The sequence below is a fragment of the Thalassophryne amazonica genome, chromosome 19 (genome assembly GCF_902500255.1).
Source record: "Thalassophryne amazonica chromosome 19, fThaAma1.1, whole genome shotgun sequence".
Lineage (NCBI taxonomy): Eukaryota > Metazoa > Chordata > Actinopteri > Batrachoidiformes > Batrachoididae > Thalassophryne > Thalassophryne amazonica.
Window position 1 is genome coordinate 33600799 of NC_047121.1, and position 26348 is coordinate 33627146.

Sequence of the window (26348 nt, forward strand, 5' to 3'; positions counted from 1 at the left end):
ACAAACACTGATTAGTGACAGTGACATGAAAGACTTTGTTAAAGTTGAGCCACTTCATACTACAGGTGATTTTTTTTTTCACATCTTCAGGATTTCAGACTAAAACAGAAGCCAGGCCATCACCCCATTTCCCACTTGGAAATGTAAATGGATGAGCATGCCAACTATGAAAAGTATTATTTCTGAGAACCAGATCCAATGGATTACTTGACCCAGATCATTTCATGTAATGTGATCAATATTACAATGTAAATATTCTTTTTAAACAAGAGCCATCAGGAGATGACATAATCCCCCTGGTCCTCATAACAATAACACTGAGATTCAGGAACCATCTGATCCTGGAATTCTGAGCCACAGTGATAACCTACAGTACGCTACGCAACCTGTTTACAGGTTTTCACCAGAGATGAAGTCCAATCAGTTGAAAATGTATCAATGTTCAAGTTTTTTTTTAATTTATTTAAATTTTCTGTAACATATATTGGCATATATCAACCCATAATGCACTGCGTTGTCAACATCTGGGATTTTTTTTCTTTTGCAGGCAGCTGAACTTCCGGTTGCTTTCATGTAGTGAATTGTTTCATTTTGCACCGCCTGGCAATCCTCCTTATAATAAAAGGCAAGTGGCCTGTGTGTGTTTGTGTATCCAGAGCAATATTTTTGAGAAATCAGTCATTTTTGTTTTGAATTCAAGTAAAAGCCTGTAAGTTCCACTGGAGTTCCACTACATGTTCGAACCTGAACAATCCAGGCACATCCAACTGTGCAAACATTGTTTTTTAAACTAATATATAAAGTAACTCTAAATTATGCTAAAAGGAGGTTCACTGGTCCTCACTTGTATCCATTAGAATCTAAACTTTCAAAGCTGACTACTTTTTATGGAGCTGCTGAAATTTTGTGGACCTTCTCGTTCTGCCTATAAACTTGCCTTGCTAAAAATGACATGGAAAATTGCACAGATCTGGGCAAAGTCTACAAACTGACATTTCAGCTGAGTATCGATGTTCTCTCAACCCTGATAAAATAATTACAATACTCTACAGTTGAGCACTGGATGGTGAACATGCAGAAGGTCCTGGTTCAAGACCACCCATGTCCATTCATCATGTACAGTGCATCCAGAAAGTACTGACAGCACTTCACTTTTTCCACATTTTATGTTACAGCCTTATTCCAAAATGGATTCAATTTTTTTTTTATCTCAAAATTCTGCACAATACTCCATAATGGCAATGTGAAAAAAGCTTTCTTGAGATATTAGCAAATATACAGTAGTGTTGTAGTAGTGCTATGTGACTAAAAAGATTAATCCAGGTTTTGAGTATATTTCTTATTGTTACATGGGAAACAAGGTACCAGTAGATTCTCACAAATCCAACAAGACCAAGCATTCATGATATGCACACTCTTAAAGCTATGAAATTGGGCTATTAGTAAAAAAAAAAAAGTAGAAAAGGGGGTGTTTACAATAATAGTAGCATCTGCTGCTGACACTACAAACTCAAAACTATTACGTTGAAAACTGCTTTTTTTTTTTTTTTAGCAATCCTGTGAATCACTAAACTAGTATTTAGTTGTATAACCAGTTTTTCATGATTTCTTCACATCTGCGAGGCATTCATTTTGTTGGTTTGGAACCAAGATTTTGCTCGTTAACTAGTGTGCTTGAGGTCATTGTCTTGTTGAAACCCATTTCAAGGGCATGTCCTCTTCAGCATAAGGCAACATGACCTCTTCAAGTATTTTGACATATCCAAACTGATCCATGATACCTGGTATGCGATATATAGGCCCAACACCATAGTAGGAGAAACATGCCCATATCATGATGCTTGCACCACCATGCTTCACTGTCTTCACTGTGAACTGTGGCTTGAATTCAGAGTTTGGGGGTCATCTCACAAACTGTCTATGGCCCTTGGACCCAAAAAGAACAATTTTACTCTCATCAGTACACAAAATATTCCTCCATTTCTCTTTAGGCCAGTTGATGTGTTCTTTGACAAATTGTAACCTCTTCTGCACGTCTTTTATTTAACAGAGGGACTTTGCGGTGGATTCTTGCAAATAAATTAGCTTCACACAGGCGTCTTCTAACTGTCACAGCACTTACAGGTAACTCCAGACTGTCTTTGATCATCCTGGAGCTGATCAATGGGTGAGCCTTTGCTATTCTGGTTATTCTTCTATCCATTTTGATGGTTGTTTTCCACGCGTCTCTGGTTTATTTGTCCATTTTAAAGCATTGGAGATCATTGTAGATGAACAGCCTATAATTTTTTGCACCTGCGTATAAGTTTTCCTCCTCCGCACGTCTGTCTCAATGTGTTGAAAAAGTGCTGATGTCCACATCTTTTCACAATTCCTTTGCTAGTCAGACGACATACCGGATCAAGACAGTGTCCAGTTTAGAAATGAATGGCACATTCCACTGTTACAGGAGTTTTTGTCATGGAAAGAGGAGCGGAGTTCTGTGCGTCGCGGTGGAGCCGCATGGCGCAAAGCAACGCCGTGATGAAGCCTCACAGGACATGTTGGGGCATGTCCAGCTCATGCTCAATTTCTTGGATAATCACGCGACTGAAAAGCAACCGACAGCCATCTGAAATCCACCTGAAAGCCATCCTGTGAGACCAACACGGAGGTGGTTTTGTGCCGCGTAATGAACGGCTCCGTGGCACGTCCCTCCGCTTTTCTTTCCATGGAAAAAACTCCTGTAACAGTGGAATGTGCCGAAAAAGTGCTGATGTCCACGTCTCCTGCCTTTTTGTGAAAGTCAGATGACGTCCCGGATCAACAAAGCCTTCACGTTGGAAATGATCTGGTTGATTCAGTGGGGTGTGAGCCTGTCGATCGGCGCTCGGAGCGCGGCGTGCTCTCAGCAGTTGTGGGCCATCCTTAAAGCGGCAGTAACACTCCTTAATCTGTGTAATCCCCACAAAATCATCCATGAAAGCCATATTAATTTTCCGAATGGTGTCCACCTGGTCTCTCTCAGTTTCTGGAAAAAAATTGATGCAGCAAAGCTCCAAATCGTTTAGACATTTATTCGCAATAAAAAAAACGACAAGAGGGGTGGACCAGTGCTCACACAAAGCCTGCTCACAGGCGAATGACGCAACCGAGAGGAGTGAAAAAACTCACGCATGCGCACGAAGGTTCAAGCTTGGCTGATGCAATCACACGTGATTCAAACCCATATGGTTTTTGGAAAAAAAAAAAATAAAAAGGTTGGATACTTTTCTAACAGCCCTCGTATTGCTTTAAGTTTTCTGTCTTGATGCTTTGATGTCTTCCTTGGTCTACCAGTATATTTGCCTTTAACAACCTTCCCATGTTGTTTGTATTTGGTCCAGAGTTTAGACACAGCTGACTGTGAACAACCAACATCTTTTGCAACATTGCGTGATGATTTACCCTCTTTTAAGAATTTGATAATCTTCTCCTTTGTTTCAATTGACATCTCTCGTGTTGGAGCCATGATTCATGTCAGTCCACTTGGTGCAACAGCTCTCCAAGGTGCGATCAGTCGTTTTTAGATGCAGACTAACGAGCAGATCTGATTTGATGCAGGTGTTAGTTTTGGGGATGAAAATTTACAGGGTGATTCCATAATTTATTCCTCAGAATTGAGTGAGTCCATATTTTTTTCCCTCTGCTTGGTCTAAAAAAGTAACCGTTACTGACTGCCACAATCTTTTTTCTTGATTTCTTATAGTGTTTCTTAAAGCTAGAAAGTTGCCATTTGAAATGACTTTAGTTTTGTGTCATGTTTCTCTCTTTTCTTTTTTTTCTTGTATAGCGCCAAATCACAACAAACAGTTGCCCCAAGGCGCTCCACATTGCAAGGCAAGGCCATACAATAATTATGAAACACAGTCTACGTCTAAAGCAACATAACCAAGGGATGGTCCAGGGTCACCCGATCCAGCCCTAACTATAAGCCTTAGCGAAAAGGAAAGTTTTAAGCCTAATCTTAAAAGTAGAGAGGGTATCTGTCTCCCTGATCTGAATTGGGAGCATCATCATGTCTGTGATCTGCTTTTTTTCTACAAAATTAAACAACTGAATGAACATCCTCCGAGGCCGGTGATTCCATAATTATTGCCAGGGGTTGTATGTATACACACACACACAAACTATGAAATTACACGTACATAAGTACTCACAGTCTGCCATGAAGCTCAAAATTGAGCTTAGGCGTCTCCTGTTTCCACTGATCATCCTTGAGATGTTTCCACAGCCTAATTGGAGTCCACCTGAGGTAAATTCAGTTGATTGGACATGATTTGGAAAGACACACACCTGTCTATGTATAAGATCCCATTGTTGACAGTGCATGTCAGAGCACAAACCAAGCATGAAGTCAAAGGAATTCAATTTATTTTCATTCGTATAGTGCCAAATCACAACAAAGTTGCCTCAAAGCGCTTCACACAAGTAAGGTCTAACCTTACTATCCCCAGAGAAAGCACACAGGCGACAGTGGTAAGGAAAAACTCTGATGATTTGAGGAAGAAACCTCAAGCAGAACAGACTCAAAGGTGTGATCCGACACAATTGACTAAACAATTTATGGTAGAGTGAACAGACAGAAGCCACTCCTTAGTAAAAGGCACATGGCAATCCACCTGGAGTTTGCCAAAAGGTACCTGAAGGACTCAGACCATGAGAAACAAAATTCTCTGGTGTGATGAGACAAAGATTGAGCTCTCTGGTGTGAATGCCAGGCGTCATGTTTGTAGGAAATCAGGGACCATCCCTACAGTGAAGCACGGTGGCATCATCATGCTGTGAGGATGTTTTTCAGTGGCAGGAACTGGGAGACTAGTCAGGATTGAGGGAAAGATGACTGTAGCAATGTACAGAGACATCCTGGATGACAACCTGCTCCAGAGCGGTCTTGACCTCAGACTGGGGTGAGTTCATCTTTCAGCAGGACAATGACCCTAAGCACACAGCCAAGATATCAAAGTGGCTGCAGGACAACTCTGTGAATGCCACTGAGTGGCCCAGCCAGAATCCAGACCTAAAACCAATTGAACATCTCTGGAGAGATCTGAAAATGGCTGTGCACCGAAGCTCCCCAACCAACGTGATGGAGCTTGAGAGGTGCTGCAAAGAGTAACTGGCAAAACTGCCCAAAGATAGGTGTGCCAAGCTTGTGGCATCATATTCAAGAAGACTTGAGGCTGTAATTACTGCCAAAGGTGCAGCAACAAAGTATTGAACAAAAGGTGTGAATACTTTTGTACGTGATTTCTTAGTTTGTTTAAATTTGCAAAAAAACTGTAGAATGTTGAGCAGACATGGGGCCAAATACAAAAGTATTTGTATTTGAAAATACTTAAATACATTTTTCGGAGTGTTTGTATTTTCTGATTTTGAATTCTATGTATTTGTATTTCAAATACATCGCTGAGCCCAAGTATTTCCAAATACTTTTCAAACTTGGTAATCTCTGTGACACCGTGTTGAATATAGATTGTGATAGTTTTGATTATTGCTTGTGATATTATAATAGTGAATGTGATAAAACATTCAATCCTTTACTTATCAATAGTATTTGGTCATGCTATTTTCACAATAAATTGTCAACGGTTTATCAGTTTTTGTGTTGATTTGTTGTTTATAGTTCATAGAAAGTATTTGCATTTGTATTTGAAATAATCTAAAGTATTTGTATTTGAAAAAGTACAAAATATTTGGAATTCAAAAATCTAAAGTATTTGTATTTAAATACAATGCAAAGTATTTAACCCCATGTCTGATGTTGAGAGAGGAAAAAAAAGAATTTACTCCACTTTGGAAAAAGGCATAAAATGTGGAAAAGGTTTAGTGCTGTGAATACTTTCTGGATGCACTGTAATGTGGAGTTGAGTGAGGTAGGGGCATTCGGCATTAAAGTTCTGCCAAATCAACATACAGATACAGTTCTGATACTAGTCTACATTTCCAGCTAAAAGCCAGTTTCTCGTACCCGAATGTCTGCCCTTAACTGGATCATGACGGTTAAATGGATTCCTTCAAATTTGACATAACGTTAGTAGTATCAAAATGTTGCTTTTATATACAACTATTAGATGGCCTTCCTATTCAGCATTTTAGCGTTCTCGCTGCTCTGACATGCATCATAAGCTAAAGCAGGAATACTTCCAATTTAATATTCAAATTGTTTACATATTGGGGTGGACATGTACTGCTCTTACTGGTTGTTTTTTGTTTTTATTATGTCTGTGTACACAAAAGATGTATTTTGAGCAACAGAACCACAAAAGAAATAATTACTTCAGTACAAAATAAGACTGGGTGATTTATTAATCTCATCAAGACAGTTAACACAAAGCAGCTGAAAGGCCACATACCATCAAATAAACCAAATGCTGGATCAAGCTGTTACAGTGACAAGAAAGGAAAACCAGTATGTTAATGTGTTGAACTTGGGTAAGAAAAACAAAAAATCCCAAAGGGGGGAGAAAAAAAAATATCTGAGAATGGGGAGCGGGGGGGGAGACTCATTTCTGATTTGTCTAAGTTGCTGAATGAGAAACAGTAAATGAAGTCATTTGTCTTCTGCCTTAACAACAAAAAACCTTTTGAAGTCTTGTTTCAGTTTTGAAATTCAATCTTCCATCATTGCAGTGCAGCATTTCTCACCACAGACAGAAGGGGGCGCTCCGCCCTAAGTATTCTGAGCAATGGGAGAAGAGCAAGTGACTTAAAAAAATTCTGACATCCAGCTTGTGGGCGTCCAACATCCTTGTCTCTTTTATAAACAAATGTCAGACTCATCGGGGTGGTTTTGTGGGTGGTGGTGGGGAAATAATAAAAATGAGGTGATAGACGTGTGTTTTACTGCCCTGATCCATGTAAAAAAGTGAGTTTTACAGTTGCGTAGGTCCACTGCTATAACGCATTGCATTTACAAACGTGACCTACATCAGCTGTGGCTCTTCAACAGTACAGCCTAAAGTGCACAAAGTGTGTTCTCAGAAAATGTCCAATTCTTCACAATGCTCAAATATATTCATTCAACAACAAACCCAATACAATTCCAACCTGTGTTTAATGAGTGTTAGCATTAACAAGTCTCAAACGAGCAATCAAAAAACTATGAGTAGGATGTAAAAAAGTGAAGCACAGGTCTTAGTAAGTGCTTGGCATATTTAACTTTATAGTTGTCATTGCTTAAAATCAGCTACGGGGCAGGGAAGGAAAAATGGCTTTCCTCAGTGTTTAAACTGGAGATTGTCTGTTCGAGTAAGTTGATGACTGTGATCTAGTTTGATTTTTAATCGGACTGTAGCAGCATTGGATTAGTACGTGATCTTTGACTGGACAGATGCAGGTACAAGAGAAAAAAGTCAATTTATACAAATTATTCAGTTAAGAGTATACATGTTATATATATACACGTTATATATATATATATATATATATATATATATATATATATATATATATATATATATATATATATGTGTGTACACAGTATGAACAAACATGTACAATTCCTAGTGTATAGCTTTGTTCTAAACATTACATAGGCAACTTTTTTTTTTTTTTTTTTTTAGCATTTTAGACACCATCTGCTTATCCTCAAAGTAGAAAAACAAACTAAAAAGGCACATCTGAGGATGATGCATGGATTATTTCAGTCTTTCCAAATGGACACAGAGTTTGAACAGAAACGAGAATGAAAGAACAAAACAAAAAAGTTTTGTTATTTAGAGTAGCCACTGGCAAGAGCTGTTCCCACCGAAGCCGAGGGACTGCCAGGTATTTATGATGATGAGGTGTTGGTCATCAGTCTAAAGGCACCTTGACACTTTTGATCCCAGCACTGGCACTCAATTTGAAATGTTTAAAACTTCTGGCACAAATTAATTCCGTAAGCTAGTCGTGAACATTGCGCAACCTATTCAAAAACACTGTGTCATTGCGGCATCTGAACGATTATGACGAAATGTTACATCTATAATAAACATAATTTTATAGTTACCACCACACGACATGCAAAACAACCTGCAGCTGTAGATAATTTCTCTGCGATTCTGGGAGGGATGAGAGAATGGTTTCAACAGCCACGTTCTGAGAGCAAATGCATCATCGGCTATATAGCGTGGCATCAAAGCGGGACGCAGTGGCACCATGAAGTGCGTAGCAGTGTGGGGATCAAGTTTGTGCAAATGTCAAGATGCCTTAAGAGCACACCATCACTGCAGGGTTTAGATAAGACACTGGATTGTGACCATTTGGAGAAAAACTGAATGAATGGCTTGGACTTTTCTCCAGTTATGTCAGATATTTTTTCTTGTTATGTCGTCTTTTCCCTCCTGGATTGATGCTACTGGACGTCCCTCTGTCACAGACAGCAGAGGAACATTTTATTTGTCTCATCAAACCTGCTGACTCCGAAGCTCAATGTGCAAATGAAAAGTTCTTTTGTCGGTCACCATCAGGCTGAGAGGACTGGGAGCTGGGGGTCAGAGGTCACTGCTGTTAGACTTTAAAGGCAACGTTTTAGGTGGAGCGTGTGGCTGTTGAGAGGCCTGCCTTCAGACAAAAACAGTTTGGCTGCTTCGATACAGTCACAGTGTAAAGATAAGGGATGGGCTGGAGATTCAGTGTCACCATCTGTGTTTTTGAAGTCACGTTTGTTTAAAAAGAAACAAAACATAAAAACAGGCAAAACCATTTATCTACCTGCATAAGACTTTGGCAATTTAGTTTGATTTTTTTTTTTTTAAAGTACAGAAAAACAAGTCAATGCTTGCTTTTCACCGCCACCATGACAGAGCTGCTTGATCTTTGAGAGAACGGGACTTAAAACAGGTCGAGACTATGAGCTTCAGCAGGACTCTGGGGTGAATGATGACGTAGGCGGCCAAAGACATGAAACATGATGTTTGAGGCTACAAAGTCCAACACCCCAAAAGTCACCCTCCACAGAGTTGGAGTGGGGACGTGGTAACACTATGTCCAGTATCTAAGTGGTTTCTCAAGATGTGCAGGGGCCTCATTTATAAAACTTCATAAGAAAACCTCACACACAGTATATAAAAGTTAAAAGCAGCAGAAAAACACAGATTTAGTCACCTCTCACTTCAGACATTTGATAAATTATTTGTAAAGCTGGTGGTGGTTACTGTAAAAAGCCTATTAAGGGGATAGTCTATTAATGGCGCCATCTGCAGGCTGGGCACTGTATTGTGTCAGAATAAAAGCCCTGAGATGCTTTAGAACATCAGCCAACATCACGCATGGTCACACAGACTTCCTTATGCTTGCTGGAATAACTGTTTCACACTGTAAAAATTGCGCAAATTAATGTCATCACCTCATTTAGCCTCGAGCAGGTAAGCTTTTGAAAATTAACTGGTGCAATAAAACAACAAATTTGAAGTTTGAAACAAATATGTTGGCCTGTAATCACTGCTAAAAGCCAAAGTTTCGAATTCAATATGGAGGACAGCAACTGGCTCACCCAGCCAGGGCCATAAGTATTTGGATAGTGACACCATTTCTAGAGTTTTGCTTTTGTAAACAATGTAGTTAAACTGAAACAATCATCACTCATCAGTTTTATGATTGATGTAAATTAAGTATCTGTGCCCTGAGCTGTCTCAAGAAAATGGGCAGAAAAGTGATTATTTGTATTAACAATTATTTTTTTATTTAGTTTTTCAAATGACTTATGGGACTCTGCATAAAAAGGCTGTAATTCCAAAATGGTTAATGCAATATTTTTCTTAAACTCCTTGAATTAGAGGTGAAAGTCTGCAATGAAGCACATATTGATTGTTAAAGTGGTGTCACCAGAAAAAAAAAGCGAATAACCCCAGTTACCATCCAAATACTTATGGACCCGACTGTGTTCTGTTGTCAAATTTGTGTTTAGAACATTTAAATTTTAGTACAAAGAATGACGTTCATGTCTGTCAGGACATTTAGTTAAGCGGCAGTTACAAATGAGGCCCCCACATCTCTCTCTCTCTCTCACACACACACACACACACACACACACACACACACACACACACACACACACACACACACACACACACACACACACACACACACACACACACACACTAAGTCTCTTGGTGCTCCTCATAACTTGTCTTATAGCTGGCACACCGGTGTGGGTTTCTCATTGGCACAGAGGGTTTATGATGAAGGTGGAGCTACAGATCCCCTGAGAGAGGCACAGTGGGGGTGTGGTTGGTTGTTGCAGAGGGCGAATGGGTGGAGCTGTGACAGAAGTGTTGTTTCTGATCAGTAGCATTGATCATGACTATCCACTGTATTTGCTCAGCGAGCTCATAGTTTGCGGAACACAGGCTGCAGTTTGCATTTGTGTACAAAAACAAACAAAAAAAAGAAGGTGAGGACGAGGCTGACTCAGTGACTACTGTCTGTGTTTTCCACCAATGAGAGGCCTTGTAACGGGGGCTGCGACAGGTCCCTTTTATATGTCTTTGGTGGGAGTTTAGGGAGCTGTGGGCTGGAGTTATGGCGGGGTGGGACAGGTGGCGCTGTGATGGGTATAGGCAATGGGTACAGACTGTTTTGGCTGGCACTGAGTGGGCAGCTACGCCTGGGAATTCGGGGCGATGGCGTACTGGGCGGGGTGTTAGGCGAGCTCGGAGAGCTGCCAAAGTCCCAGTGGTAGCGGCCCACAGGAGATGGCTGCAGGTTGAGCGGGTAGTTGATGAAGATCTCGGGGGGGCGCTGCGGCACAGGCGGTGGTGTGTCAGGCAGAGGGTCACGGGGAGGTGGAGGCGGTGGGCTCGGCAGGGGGCCATCGCTCGGGCCGTTGTAGACTGGCGGTCGAGGCTGGTTCCTTGGCAGAGGAGGGGGCAGCCTTGGAGGGATGGCTGGGGGGCTGTCAGACCTGGAACTCAGCTGACACACAGAAAAAAAACACAGCTCAGTGACATACCTGAAAGTCCACTTAAATATGAAATCTTTTCATGAGAAACCTACTGGATTTGTTCAGCAGATTTCACTGTAAAGCCATTTACAAAAGAAGAAAATTATCAGACAGACACGTGTGTGTGGGTGTGTGTGTTACCTTTGCCAAGGAGGTTAAATTTTCAGTGCCGTTTGTTTTTTCACAGGATTACACAAAAACTATTGAACCAGTTTTATGACCTTGATGAAAGTGTGGGATACGGGCTAAGAAAGAAACCATTGCGTTTTGAAGTGGATACGATCAAGGGATAGGATAGTTTTCAGTTTTGTGAATTTGTTGAGGTAATACAGAGATCTTTGTGGAGGGAAAGAAAAGAAATTAGGCATATGTGGAGTGCTAATATCTAACATTATATAACGCCTAAATAGATCCTTGTCATTAGATTGGTGGTTTGTATGTCATGTGATATTGATCATTTGTCCCATTTGCCATGGTGTTCCATTTAGCATTCTATTGTGGTTCCATACGTTTTGTACCACTGCACGCCGCTGCGCGCTCACACTAGCAGCGACGGCGCTTAGCTTATAAACAAACAGCGCCCAGACATCCAGGCTGGATGCACCAATGCACCTCCAGAGATGGGGCTCCTGAGAAAGCTGTGTTTGCCAGAAACAAATGATTCAGTTTCTAAAAATGATGTTTGATGGGCTGATTCACAAGCGCACAGCCTGCATATTGTTGTTAGAGCAAAATATTCCCCACATGAGGGTGAAGACTGGTGTGGACCAAAGGTGAGATCCATGAAGGAACAGCACAATGCACAACTAGAAATTAATGACTTTATTCAGGCATCTTTAATGATTCTGAATCTGCACGAGTAAATACGGGTTAAAAAGAAGCACTGATCTTACTTTGGCTTCAGACGTTGTGTCCTTTCTCCGTGGTGGCAGAGGTGGCGGCTTCAGTGGCTCCTCTCCAAGCTGGTGGAGGCTGCCACATGAGGCAGACTGGTGCTCTGTGGGGATGTACAGAAGTAAACGGGAAAAACAGAAGAAGCTTTTATGCAGAAAGGATCATGAACAAATGTGAACACAGTGACCTCAACATACTTTGAGAGTGCTCATGTGATCAGACAGTTACACAAGTGCAGTCTAGCTGAATGTGGTTACACTTACAACATGGTTAAAAAGAAACGTTCACACTCACTTGAATGCGGCAGGACAACAGGAGCAAATATGGAGTTATTGCCTGTAAAATTCAAACAGCGCAGATAAACGTCTCATTCTGTGACAACATACTTAAACGCAGGAGAGAAACTCACTAACACTCTGTGCGCGCGCGCGCGCACACACACACACACACACAAGCTGGACGCACCGCTGTAGGAGCTGCTGAGGTCGTGTTCCGCGAAAACTGAGCTGAGGTCGGAAGACGCCGACTGTGGAGGGGTGGGCGTGTTTGGAGACGTGGGCACCGAGGCAGATGCTGGCGTCTCCGGCTCAGTCTCAGCGATACTCCGGAAAGTTATTTTATGGGGGGGCTCCCGCTCTAGGGGGACAGGATGGCCCTTCATGGTACCCGAGGTAGACATGCGCACAGGCCGGATCCCCGGGGATTTGAGAGTGTAAATGGTCTTCCTGGCCTGGAAGAACAGAAGATGACGACAGCTTTTTAACTCTGGCAACTTAATCAGCAGCACAGCCCTGTGACTCTACCTCACTGCCTTTTCTGAGGGAATGAGGTAGAGTCTGATAAGTCTTTTCATAAAAGGCAAATTCCTCATAAAACCCAGCTCATTTGGGCTAACTGCCAAATGAATGGCTTCACTTTTGATGGATTACAAGAGACAATGATTTGCCATTCATAACGACCACTTCTACTGGCTAAACATTCCTGTTGTGGTGTTTATTGTGAGGACTGTATGGTACACTGGATTAAATCACTTGTGGCTGCTGGGGGGAATCGGTTAGAATGCTCCTTTTACTCACTTGCTGGTTAAGAATGGCTTATGTGTGGAAGGTATGTGAAACGTCGGTATGTGTGTGGTTCTGTAACAGAGAATATTATATATACACACACACACACACACACACACTAGTGTTCAGAATAATAGTAGTGCTATGTGACTAAAAAGATTAACCCAGGATTTGAGTATATTTCTTATTGTTACATGGGAAACAAGGTACCAGTCTATTCAGTAGATTCTCACAAATCCAACAAGACCAAGCATTTATGATATGCACACTCTTAAGGCTATGGAAACTGGGCTATTAGAAAAAAAAAAGTAGAAAAGGGGGTGTTCACAATAACAGTAGCATCTGTTGTTCATGCTACAAACTCAAAACTATTATGTTCAAACTGTTTTTTTTAGCAATCCTGTGAATCACTAAACTAGCATTTAGTTGTATAACCACAGTTTTTCATGATTTCTTCACATCTGCAAGGCATTAATTTTGTTGGTTTGGAACCAAGATTTTGCTTGTTTACTAGTGTGCTTGGGGTAATTGTCTTGTTGAAACACCCATTTCAAGGGCATGTCCTCTTCAGCATAAGGCAACATGACCTCTTCAAGTATTTTGACATATCCAAACTGATCCATGATACCTGGTATGCGATATATAGGCCCAACACCATAGTAGGAAAAACATGCCCATATCATGATTCTTGCACCACCATGCTTCACTGTGGCTTAAATTCAGAGTTTGGGGGTCGTCTCACCAACTGTATGCGGCCCTTGGACCCAAAAAGAACAAATTTACTCTCATCAGGCCACAAAATATTCCTCCATTTCTCTTTAGACCAGTTGATGTGTTCTTTGGCAAATTGTAACCTCTTCTGCACGTCTTTTATTTAACAGAGGGACTTTGCGTGGGATTCTTGCAAATAAATTAGCTTCACACAGGCATCTTCTAACTGTCACAGCACTTACAGGTAACTCCAGACTGTCTTTGATCATCCTGGAGCTGATCAATGGGTGAGCCTTTGCCATTCTGGTTATTCTTCAATCCATTTTGATGGTTGTTTTCCGTTTTCTTCCACGCGTCTGTGTTTTTTTTGTCCATTTTAAAGCATTGGAGATCATTGTAGATAAACAGCCTATAATGTTTTGCACCTACGTATAAGTTTTCCCCTCTCCAATCAACTTTTTAATCAAACTACGCTGTTCTTCTGAACAATGTCTTGAACGTCCCATTTTCCTCAGGCTATCAAAGAGAAAAGCATGTTCAACAGGTGCTGGCTTCATCCTTAAATAGGGGACACCTGATTCACACCTGTTTTTTCCACAAAACTGACAAACTCACTGACTGAATGCCACACTACTATTATTGTGAACGCCCCCTTTTCTACTTTTTTTTTTACCAATAGCCCAATTTCATAGCCTTAAGAGTGTGCATATCATGAATGCTTGGTCTTGTTAGATTTGTGAGAATCTACTGAATCTACTGGTACCTTGTTTCCCATGTAACAATAAGAAATATACTCAAAACCTGGATTGATCTTTTTAGTTACATGGCACTACTATTATTCTGAACACTACTGTAAATGTACACATTAAAAAAAAAAAAAACAGATACCAGAACAGCACGTACATGATTAACTATACCAGTCGTCGCAAACAACCAATGAAATTAAAGAATTAAGCATAATACACAAGAATATGAGCACATACATGTGAGAGGCTTCTTTCTACAAGCTAACTGATTAGCCAGAATATAAATCATAAGCAATAACATAAAGCAATAAACATCCACAAACATCACACTCACTTGTCTCTGAATGCACACTATCAAGGTCCCAACAGAAACGGCAACAATACTAATGAAACAAAGACTCTCTCTGGCATGTATCCACCTCCATGACGCCATGTGCAATTACCAGTCCATATCAGTTTTGCCTAAACTATCAAAAGTGATTGAGAAGGTGGTAGAAAGATGAAAAATAAACATCTTATGTGAATCCACTTTACCTTTAAAATTGAATTATTTCAGGTGAACAAGATTTAAAAGCTTTATAAGAACATTACCTTGATCACTGACTGAATCATTCACTGATTATTACAAACCATTTACTGACTTTGGAATTCATTGTGATGCTCTGAGAATCTTTGATGAACTATAACCAAATCAAATTCGAAGTTCAGGGAAGATTCACACACCTGCATAAGCCAAATAAGTCACATTTGCACAGCAATTGAAATCATTTCCACAGTACTATACACATTAAGATGTCTATAACAAAACATCTGAGGAAAAACAGGTCAGAGAAGCAAAATTAAATAGATCACAAGAAGACTTTCCCTGCAGAGGAAACATGCAGAGAATCCACTTACAAATCGGGGAGGCTGCTTGCAGTTCCTTGGCTCGATATCCTGAGACTTGTTGAACAGGTAGTCAGAAAACTGCTTCTCAGTCATGTTGCCCATCGGGTTCAGGTTCTCAAAGAACCTCTGAGCAACAAAGTAAACAACATAACGTTTTGAAGTGAGGAACTATGAATTAATGGTCAAACATGTTAACCAGAGTAAACGGGGATGCTCTTACCCTGATGTCATGCTCCACCTTTAGACAATAAGGCTGGTTCTGATACTGCTGGATCTCTCCTGTGATTTCAGCCACTTTCCTCCTCTTGCTAAAGTTAATCAGCTCCTTGCCGTCACGACTGAGGAAATCTGGGTTGCCTTCCTCAGTCTTCAGGATGTTCGTTAAGTATATACCTGAGAACGAAGAACAATATGAGCGTAATCAAGAGGTTTGGCTTGTGTGACTTTGAAGACATAAATTATCCATGCCCCCCCCCCATACATTGTGCCCTTGACTTGGAGCATTTATCAGTGGTAACGGAGCAAAAAACATTATGAACAAAAACATGCCGTGACTAAAGAGATAACACAGAGAAAACGGCAACAAACAGCTGTTATTTTGTTTGCTTTCATGTTTTATCTGCAGCATGACCACATTAGCCATAGTGGGCGATTTTAACATCCACACAGATGCTGAGAATGACGGCCTCAACACTGCATTTAATCTATTATTAGACTCTATCGGGTTTGCTCAAAAAGTAAATGAGTCCACCCACCACTTTAATCATATTTTAGATCTTGTTCTGACTTATGGTATGGAAATAGAAGACTTAACAGTATTCCCTGAAAACTCCCTTCTGTCTGATCATTTTTTAATAACATTTACATTTACCCTGATGGACTACCCTGCAGTGGGGAATAGGTTTCATTACACTGGAGGTCTTTCAGAAAGCGCTGTGGCTGGGTTTGGGGATGTGATTCCTTCTTTATGTTCTCTAATGTCATATACCAACACAGAGCAGAGTAGCTACCTAAACTCTGTAAGGGAGTTAGAGTATCTCGTCAATAGTTTTACATCCTCATTGAAGACAACTTTGGATGCTGTGGCTCCTCTGAAAAGGAGAGCTTTAGGTCGGAAGTGTCTGGCTCCGTGGTATAACTCACGAGCTCGTAGCTTAGAGCAGATGGCCCGTGGGTTGGAGAGGAGGTGGCGTCTCACTAATTTGGAAGATCTTCACTTAGCCTGGAAAAAGAGTTCGTTGCTCTATGGGAAGGCCCTCCGTAAAGCTGGGACATCTTTCTGCTCATCACTGGTTGAAGAGAATGAGAACAACCCCGGGTTTCTTTTCAGCACTGTAGCCAGGCTGACAGAGAGTCAGAGCTCTATTGAGCTGAGTATTCCATTAACTTTAACTGGTAATGGCTTCATGACTTTCTTTGCTAGCAGAGTTTTGACTATTAGAGAGGAAATTACTCATAACCATCCCAGAGATGTGTCGTTATCTTTGGCTGCTTTCAGTGATGCCGGTATTTGGTTAGACTCTTTCTCTCCGATTGTTCTGTCTGAGTTATTTTCATTGGTTACTCCATCCAAGCCATCAACATGTTTATTGGACCCCATTCCTGCCAGGCTGCTCAGGGAAGTCCTACCATTGTTTGGTGCTTCGGTCTTAAATATGATCAATCTATCGTTGTTAGTTGGTTATGTACCACGGGCCTTTAGGGTGGCAGTAATTAAACCATTACTTAAAAAGCCATCACTTGACCCAGCTATCTTAGCTAATTATAGGCCAATCTCCAACCTTCCTTTTCTCTCAAAGATTCTTGAGAGGGTAGTTGTAAAACAGCTAACTGATCACCTGCAGAGGAATGGTCTATTTGAAGAGTTTCAGTCAGGTTTTAGAATTCATCATAGTACAGAAACAGCATTAGTGAAGGTTACAAATGATCTTCTTATGGCTTCGGACAGTGGACTTATCTCTGTGCTTGTTCTGTTGGACCTCAGTGCTGCTTTTGATACTGTTGACCATAAAATTTTATTACAGAGATTAGAGCATGTCATAGGTATTAAAGGCACTGCGCTGCGGTGGTTTGAATCATATTTGTCTAATAGATTACAGTTTGTTCATGTAAATGGGGAATCTTCTTCACAGACTAAAGTTAATTATGGAGTTCCACAAGGTTCTGTGCTAGGACCAATTTTATTCACTTTATACATGCTTCCCTTAGGCAGTATATTAGACGGTATTGCTTAAATTTTCATTGTTACGCAGATGATACCCAGCTTTATCTATCCATGAAGCCAGAGGATACACACCAATTAGCTAAACTGCAGGATTGTCTTACAGACATAAAGACATGGATGACCTCTAATTTCCTGCTTTTAAACTCAGATAAAACTGAAGTTATTGTACTTGGCCCCACAAATCTTAGAAGCATGGTGTCTAACCAGATCGTTACTCTGGATGGCATTTCCCTGATCTCTAGTAATACTGTGAGAAATCTTGGAGTCATTTTTGATCAGGATATGTCATTCAAAGCGCATATTAAACAAATATGTAGGACTTGCCTTTTTGCATTTACACAATATCTCTAAAATCAGAAAGGTCTTGTCTCAGAGTGATGCTGAAAAACTAATTCATGCATTTATTTCCTCTAGGCTGGACTATTGTAATTCATTATTATCAGGTTGTCCTAAAAGTTCCCTAAAAAGCCTTCAGTTGGTTCAGAATGCTGCAGCTAGAGTACTGACGGGGACTAGCAGGAGAGAGCATATCTCACCCGTGTTGGCCTCTCTTCATTGGCTTCCTGTTAATTCTAGAATAGAATTTAAAATTCTTCTTCTTACTTATAAGGTTTTGAATAATCAGGTCCCATCTTATCTTAGGGACCTCGTAGTACCATATTACCCCATTAGAGCGCTTCGCTCTCAGACTGCGGGCTTACTTGTAGTTCCTAGGGTTTGTAAGAGTAGAATGGGAGGCAGAGCCTTCAGCTTGCAGGCTCCTCTCCTGTGGAACCAGCTCCCAATTCAGATCAGGGAGACAGATACCCTCTCTACTTTTAAGATTAGGCTTAAAACTTTCCTTTTCGCTAAGGCTTATAGTTAGGGCTGGATCGGGTGACCCTGGACCATCCCTTGGTTATGTTGCTTTAGACGTAGACTGTGGGGGGGGTTCCCATGATGCACTGTTTCTTTCTCTTTTTGCTCCGTATGCATCACTCTGCATTTAATCATTAGTGATCGATCTCTGCCCCCCTTCTCGGCATGTCTTTTTCCTGGTTCTTTCCCTCAGCCCCAACCAGTCTCAGCAGAAGACTGCCCCTCCCTGAGCCTGGTTCTGCTGGAGGTTTCTTCCTTTTAAAAGGGAGTTTTTCCTTCCCACTGTGGCCAAGTGCTTGCTCATAGGGGGTCATTTTGACCGTTGGGGTTTTTCATAATTATTGTATGGCCTTGCCTTACAGTATGGAGTGCCTTGGGGCAACTGTTTGTTGTGATTTGGCGCTATATAAGAAAAAAGTTGATTGATTGATTGATTGATTAAGATGATAAAGCACTTACCAAAAAAAGGCACACAGGGTGGGTTTATTGACTTGAGTTTAGCCAAGTATTTCTTAAAATGGTCCTGGCTCAGTTCTACAGCTTCTTCCAAGATTTTCTTTTTTCTCTCTGGTACTGCCTGTGGGTGCAGAAGAACAATGTACCTATGAATTAGGTTAAGATCAACAAAACATATTTGGACAGAATGCTTGACATGATCAAAGTACATGTTAAAGCAGCAAGATTACTACTCAAACTGCTGACAGGTGCAGGTACAGCAGGAAGAAAAAGAAACCATACCAGTGTCCTATATGGTTTCTATTCACTGCCAAAAAAAAAAAAATCTGAATTACATAATTACTAGGGACGTCAAATCACTAATTTGGGCATTGGTATCAAGGCTGATACTGGGCTATCTACTGGTCTGAATGTTAGTGATTTTGTGTGCCTCAATATTGGATATCATAGCTGGAGTGAAAATCACAGACTAGTGTAGACTTTTAATGCCTTCTTTAGCTTAATCGCTCCCTTACGTCATATCTCTATTGTAGCTTAAAGCTGCATTCCAAACATTAGTTCAGTGCTGGAGCTCAATATTTAAATAGAGACAGTTAAGACAGCTCTGTGCAATTATGTGCAGAGACACACACAGCACATTGCGAAAGTCAAAGTAGTCTGATTACTTTGGAATAATGCAACAACAGTCGTAGTGAAAGTTCAGTTTGTCACTAAATAAAAGCTACACCACATAAAGCAACAGCTTTTCTACAAGGGAAGGGTGATAGAGATACATGTTACTGATGAAAGAAACCAAAAATTTTATAAAATTCCTATACTGAAACATAATGTATTTTCTGGACTATAATTCACTTTTTTTTTAAACTTGTCTGGCTGGTCCTGCAACCTATATTTGAAAGTAACATACCAGTATGATAAGAAAAAAGAAAAAAGTAATAAAGCCGAGGCACACCTTTACTATAAACACGTGCCTATGCAATGACATTTTCTGGTGAAGATATGGAACAACCCAACCATTTTTCTTTATTGTTGTGATAGCTGCACTTACCTCAAAGGTGTGGTCAAGCCTGTAGACTGGGACAGAGTTGATGGCACTAACCACCTCTAGCACACCATTGAAGTTGTTGAGTTCCTGGAAAACCTGCAGAATCTCAATGATCCGTGTGAACACTGCCACCCGCTCCTCCAGGTTCTCTGCTTCTACGATACACCTGAGCATGATGCAAATATACAGTTGCAAAAGGTGACATACACATACACGCACACAGCACTCTTTCACAACAACACAGGATTACCTCAAGAATAAAATATATTCCTGAAACTCACTTTTCAAACCACAGTGTGAGGTTGGTGGTGTGGCGGATCATGCGAAGCAAGTTGGGCGAGTTCTTCTCTTTGTCTTCTTTGGTCCAAACACTGCCAACTAGCTCAGATGGTCGGACAGCTCTGTGGACAACACAGTTTAGAGGCTGGTTTATGCCCTTGTTTGTTTTTAGACATGATATTAAACAAGTTAAAAGGGGGGGAATCTGATCATAAATTAGATAGTATTTTCAACATAACAAATACCATGTAAACATTTGTCAATGCAAAGATTAACTGCCACCACGACTTATTTATTCCACTTCAATAACAGTAAATGACAAAGGTCATTTTTCACTACAGCACCGTTGCATGTTGGTGTTATCTTGAAGGGTGGGTACCTGAAGTTGTGTTTGCATGCCTCCCTAGTTCAATGTCACCGACTGATGTAAGCGCTACACATAGTACATCATATAAAGAACAATAATCAATAGATATCATCCAATAATGTAATATTCTGTAATCGGCCATTCTACATAATGAGTACTTTAAATGTATTTTGATACTTATATTTTGTCATTTCCCTAGGACCCGATTCCAGATAAGTGGTTGAAGATGAGTGAGTGAGTGAATGAGTATTTTGTCATTTTACCTTAACACTTTGAATGAGTTTATCCCTGTTACTTTGTCTGAGGCAGGCTACACACTCCAACCCAGTTGGTGGCGGTAATGCAGTAACAGGTCTGATAATTACCATTAAAGTTACAAGAAGACAGCATCATGCTAACTTAGCAATGAGAGCATCTGCAATAATGGTATTCGTTTGTTGCTGTGCATTAATAATGATTAAAAATGTTTGGACTAATGAATAACTAATGAATACAATCTTTGTCAACATTGCTTCTCACAATGCCTTGATGTTGAATGCAGTAACTACAAGATTAGCTTAGCATTGCTGAGATGACACGGCTAAGTTTTTAAATGTCCAAAAGTTCACGATGGAACACAAACACCCTCATACTGGGTCGGGGAGACTTTTACTCAAAAGACGTACTGAACAGTATATTCTCAACCAGATTTCCTATTAAATTTGGTGAATTTCATGTCGGATTGTCCGATGCACTGTAAAATGAAAACCTAAAAAAATAGCTGCATACACATTTCCAGGAAATTTATATTGTCTGGGCAAAAAAACAAACAAAAACCAACCAACCAAACAAACAAAAAACAAACAAACAAACAAAAACAGATATCCAGGAGTATTCAGAAAACTTTAATCTCTGATATCAATAATCATTTTAAATTAACAGGTATGTTAAACCCAGGACCACTGAATTGCTCATACAGTAGTGTTCAGAATAATAGTAGTGCTATGTGACTAAAAAGATGAATCCAGGTTTTGAGTATATTTCTTATTGTTACATGGGAAACAAGGTACCAGTCGATTCAATAGATTCTCACAAATCCAACAAGACCAAGCATTCATGATATGCACACTCTTAAGGCTATGAAATTGGGCTATTAGTAAAAAAAAAAAAAAAAAGTAGAAAAGGGGGTGTTAACAATAACAGCAGCATCTGCTGTTGAGTAGTAGCGTGGCATTCAGTCAGTCAGTTCGCGAATTTTGTGGAACAAACAGGTGTGAATCAGGTGTCCCCTATTTAAGGATGAAGCCAGCACCTGTTGAACATGCTTTTCTCTTTGAAAGCCTGAGGAAAATGGGACGTTCAAGACATTGTTCAGAAGAACAGCGTAGTTTGATTAAAAAGTTGATCGGAGAGGGGGAAACGTATACGCAGGTGCAAACAATTATAGGCTGTTCATCTACAATGATTTCCAATGCTTTAAAATGGAGAAAAAAAAAAAGAAAAAAAAACAGACACGTGGAAGAAAAGCTCATTTATTTGCAAGAATCCCCCGCAAGCACACCAGTAAACAAGCAATGACCGCAAGCACACCAGTAAACAAGCAATGACCGCAAGCACACCAGTAAACAAGCAAAATCCTGGTTCCAAACCAACAAAATTAATGCCTCACAGATGTGAAGAAATCATGAAAAACTGTGGTTATACAACTAAATACTAGTTTAGTGATTCACAGGATTGCTAAAAAAGCAGTTTGAACATAGTAGTTTTGAATTTTGTAGCGTCAACAGCAGATGCTACTATTATTGTGAACAATCCCTTTTCTACTTTTTTTTACCAATAGCCCAATTTCATAGCCTTAAGAGTGTGCATATCATGAATGCTTGGTCTTGTTGGATTTGTGAGAATCTACTGGTACCATGTTTCCCATGTAACAATAAGAAATATACTCAAAACCTGGATTAATCTTTTTAGTCACATAGCACTACTATTATTCTGAACACTATTGTAAGTGGTGTAATCCGAGGCCATCACTGAGTAGATCTAAACTTAGTATAAACCCCTGTAATGCATTTTCTGATGGCATGTGACTTTAGCTGAAAACATTCAGGGGCATTCTCACTATTAATTTGTGTACACATCAATTATTGCAGGGAAACACTTCAAAATAAAACCAGCATCAAAGTCAAAAGGTGAGAATTCCCCACTGTATTTAATGAATACCCATGGAAGCAATTCTTCATTTGTAATGTGTTCAAAAAAGAAGCTGTTAATGATTTTAATTTGAAGTTCTTTATTTGTTCAGTGTACCATAAGCAAACATAGCAACTCTGGTGTCGATGGTGCAACCTAACTTCCACCCATTTAGTGACGGGCTGTTTGTTTATGACTCACAGTATGCTCTAATATCAAGGGATATGATTGGCTGTTATGACAGAGGAGAGAGCGCTCTTAAGCTTTGTTCACTTACACATTCCTGATGTGCTTTTCCTGGTGTAGTATTTTTAAATAAATTCAGTGAAACCTTTTTATTGACAATGATTAAGTGTCTAATCACGATATATGTCATTATCATTTTATCACCCAGGTCGCCCTGACTGCAGCAGTAACTTCATCCAATCAGCTTCTTTTTGAGGGCAGCAGCAACCATACAATGTTGAGAGGGCTGCACAACATCCTATCATGAAACCTCTGTGGGATTTAATTACCCATAACCCTTTTCTGCATCAGCTAAAAGCAATGACTGTGTAGCAGTACTGTAGTGAAAACTGGATTAAAACGCTCATTCACAGTTCTACATCTATGACTCACCTGTAGAGTTCTGATTCAAGCAAAGTCAGCTGTCGGGCAATTTCTATGGGGTGAAGGGTCATAAGGTCAAAGGTGTCCACTTGGCCCGCCTTGCTGATGTGCCATTCAATGAGAGGAGGTGGGCTCTCAAAGGTAATGTTGTGACTGACGCCATTAGACTGTGTCTGCAGCTTCCTCTTAATGATCTTATTGATGGACTCCACCCACTTTTTCATGGACTTCCCTAAAGTTGGAACATAAAACAAATACACAGTCAAGGCTTTACTATGTCAGGTCTGTACACGAACACAAACATGCAAGGAATTCAATGTTTGGTGTTTTTGATGGGCCAAACTTTATACAGACACATTCTAGAAAACAGCTGCAACAGCAACGGAAATGATATAACAATGTAAATAAATGAAAAATAAAATCACTAATTTCCAGCTAGATGTTTTCTGTCTTCGCTCTTTGCAGAAAGGTTCACAAATATCTGTTATTAAATAAAAAGTGGAAAGTGTCTCACCACAAAAGAAAATGCCCATTTGGTCTGAGAGTTGGTGGGGGGTGGGCTTACTAGCCCACCCATATGTTTTTATGACCGTATGCTTTATCTGAGGGTTTAACTCAGCCACATGGGCAGCCGGTACATTCTGAGTGCCGGTCCCCAAGCCCGGATAAATGAGGAGGGTTGCGTCAGGAAGGGCATCCGGCGTAAAACAAGGCAACCCAACTATGCAGACTCAGAATCGAATTCCCATACCGGATCGGTCGCGGCCCGGGTTAACAACGTCCGCCACCGGTGATATTGCCCAACAGGGTGCCGGTGGAAATTAGGCTACTGCTGGGCAAAGACGACGAAGAAGAGGAGGAAAACGTTGCCACGAACAGCGGGAGAAGAAGAAAACTAGAAGGGTGGAAATGAGAGTGGGGACTTTGAATGTTGGTAGTATGACTGGTAAAGGGAGAGAGCTGGCTGATATGATGGAGAGGAGAAAGGTAGACATATTGTGCGTGCAAGAGACCAAGTGGAAGGGAAGTAAGAGCAGGAGCATCGGCGGTGGGTACAAGTTGTTGTACCATGGTGAGGACAGGAAGAGAAATGGTGTTGGGACCATTTTAAAGGAAGAGTATGTTAAAAGTGTGTTGGAGGTTAAGCGAGTGTGTGACAGGGTGATGAGTGTGAAGTTGGAAATTGAAGGGGTGATGATGAATATCATCAGTGCATATGCCCCACAGGTAGGTTGCGAGATGAAGGAGAAAGAAGATTTCTGGAGTGTGTTAGATGAGGTGGTGGAGAGTGTGCCCAAGCATGAAAGAGTGGTGATAGGAGCAGACTTCAATGGGCATGTTGGTGAAGGGAACAGAGGTGATGAGGACGTAATGGGTAGATATGGTATCAAGGATAGGAATGGGGAAGGACAGATGGTAGTTGATTTTGCAAAAAGGATGGAAATGGCTGTGGTGAATACCTACTTTAAGAAAAGGGAGGAGCACAGGGTAACATATAAGCGTGGAGGAAGGTGCACACAGGTGGACTACATTCTTTATAGGAGATGCAAGCTAAAAGAAATCACAGACTGTAAGGTGGTAACAGGAGAGAGTGTCACTAGACAGCATAGGATGGTTGTTTGTAGGATGACTTTAGAGGTAAAGAAGAAGAAGAGAGTGAGAGCTCAACAAAGGATCAGATGGTGGAAGCTGAAGGAGGAAGACTGTGTGGTGAAATTTAGCGAGCAGGTGAGAGAAGCACTAGTTGGAGGGAAGCAATTTTGGACAACTGGGAAAAGTACTGCGATGTGGTGAGGGAGACAGCTAGGGCAGTACTGGGTATGACATCTGGACAGTGTGGAAGGAAGACCAGGAGACTTGGTGGTGGACTGAAGAGGTCCAGGAAAGCATAGTCGGAGAGATGAAGAAAGTAGACAGGAGTACAAGGAGATGCGGCGTAAGGCGAGAAGAGAAGTGGCAAAAGCAAAGGAAAAGGCATATTGTGAGCTGTACAAGAAGTTGAATAGTAAGGAAGGAGAAAAGGACTTGTACCGATTGGCCAGACAAAGGGGACAGAGCTGGAAAGGATGTGCAGCAGGTTAGGGTGGTAAAAGATGCACATGGTAATGTGCTGACAAGTGAGGAGTGTGTGCTGAGAAGGTGGAGGGAATATTTTGAAGAGTTGAATAAAGAAAATGAGCAAGAGAAAAGGCTGGATGATGTGGTGAGAGTAAATCAGGAAGTAAAAGAGATTAGCAAGGAAAAAGTGAGGGCTGCTATGAAGAGGATGAAGAGTGGAAAGGCAGATGACATTCCAATGGAAGGCCATGGAATGTCTAGGAGAGATGGCAGTAGAGTTTCTAACCAGACTGTTTAATAAAATCTTGGAAAGTGAGATGATGCCTGAGGAGTGGAGACAAAGTGTGCTGGTTCCTATTTTCAAGAACAAGGGTGATGTGCAGAGCTGCAGTAACTATAGAGGCATAAAGCTGATCAGCCACAGCATGAAGTTATGGGAAAGAGTAGTAGAAGCTAGGCTTAGAAAACAGGTGAAGATCTGTGAGCAGCAATATGGTTTCATGCCGAGAAAAGCACTACAGATGCAATGTTTGCTCTGAGAAATCTGTTGGAAAAGTACAGAGAAGGACAGAAAGAGTTACATTGTGTGTTTGTGGACTTAGAAAAAGCTTATGATAGGGTGCCAAGAGAGTTGTGGCATTGTATGAGGAAGTCTGGAGTGGCAGAGAAGTATGTTAGGGTAGTGCAGGACATGTACAAGAAAAGTGTGACAGCGGTGAGATGCGCAGTCGGAATGACAGACTCATTCAAGGTCCTTTCTTGTTTGCAGTGGTGATGGACAGGTTGACAGATGAGATCAGACAGGAGTCCCCATGGACTATGATGTTTGCAGATGACATTGTGATCTGTAGTGAGAGTAGAGAGCAAGTTGAGTCTAGTCTGGAGAAGTGGAGATATGCTTTGGAGAGAAGGGGAATGAAAGTCAGTAGAAGCAAGACTGAGTACATGTGTGTGATTGAGAGGGAGCCCAGTGGAATAGTGCAGTTACAAGGAGTCGCAGTGGTGAAAGTAGATGAGTTTAAATATTTGGGGTCA

The 26348-nt window shown here is 40.8% G+C and overlaps 1 protein-coding gene across 2 annotated transcripts in view; it reads right to left on the reverse strand.

Moving 5' to 3' along the window:
* Positions 1–10262: 10262 nt before the first annotated feature.
* The window catches only part of sos2 (son of sevenless homolog 2 (Drosophila)), an 83503-nt gene continuing 67417 nt past the window's right edge, over positions 10263–26348 (reverse strand). For both annotated transcript variants that reach the window (XM_034194972.1, XM_034194971.1), the window contains 10 exons: positions 23265–23487; positions 20113–20232; positions 19835–19997; positions 18790–18907; positions 15469–15641; positions 15258–15374; positions 12305–12569; positions 12134–12175; positions 11839–11942; positions 10263–10917 (listed from right to left, as the gene is read on the reverse strand). In XM_034194972.1, the coding sequence (XP_034050863.1) occupies positions 10414–10917; positions 11839–11942; positions 12134–12175; positions 12305–12569; positions 15258–15374; positions 15469–15641; positions 18790–18907; positions 19835–19997; positions 20113–20232; positions 23265–23487 (1829 nt within the window). In that variant the 3' untranslated portion in view covers positions 10263–10413. The remainder of the gene's footprint in view (positions 10918–11838; positions 11943–12133; positions 12176–12304; positions 12570–15257; positions 15375–15468; positions 15642–18789; positions 18908–19834; positions 19998–20112; positions 20233–23264; positions 23488–26348) is intronic.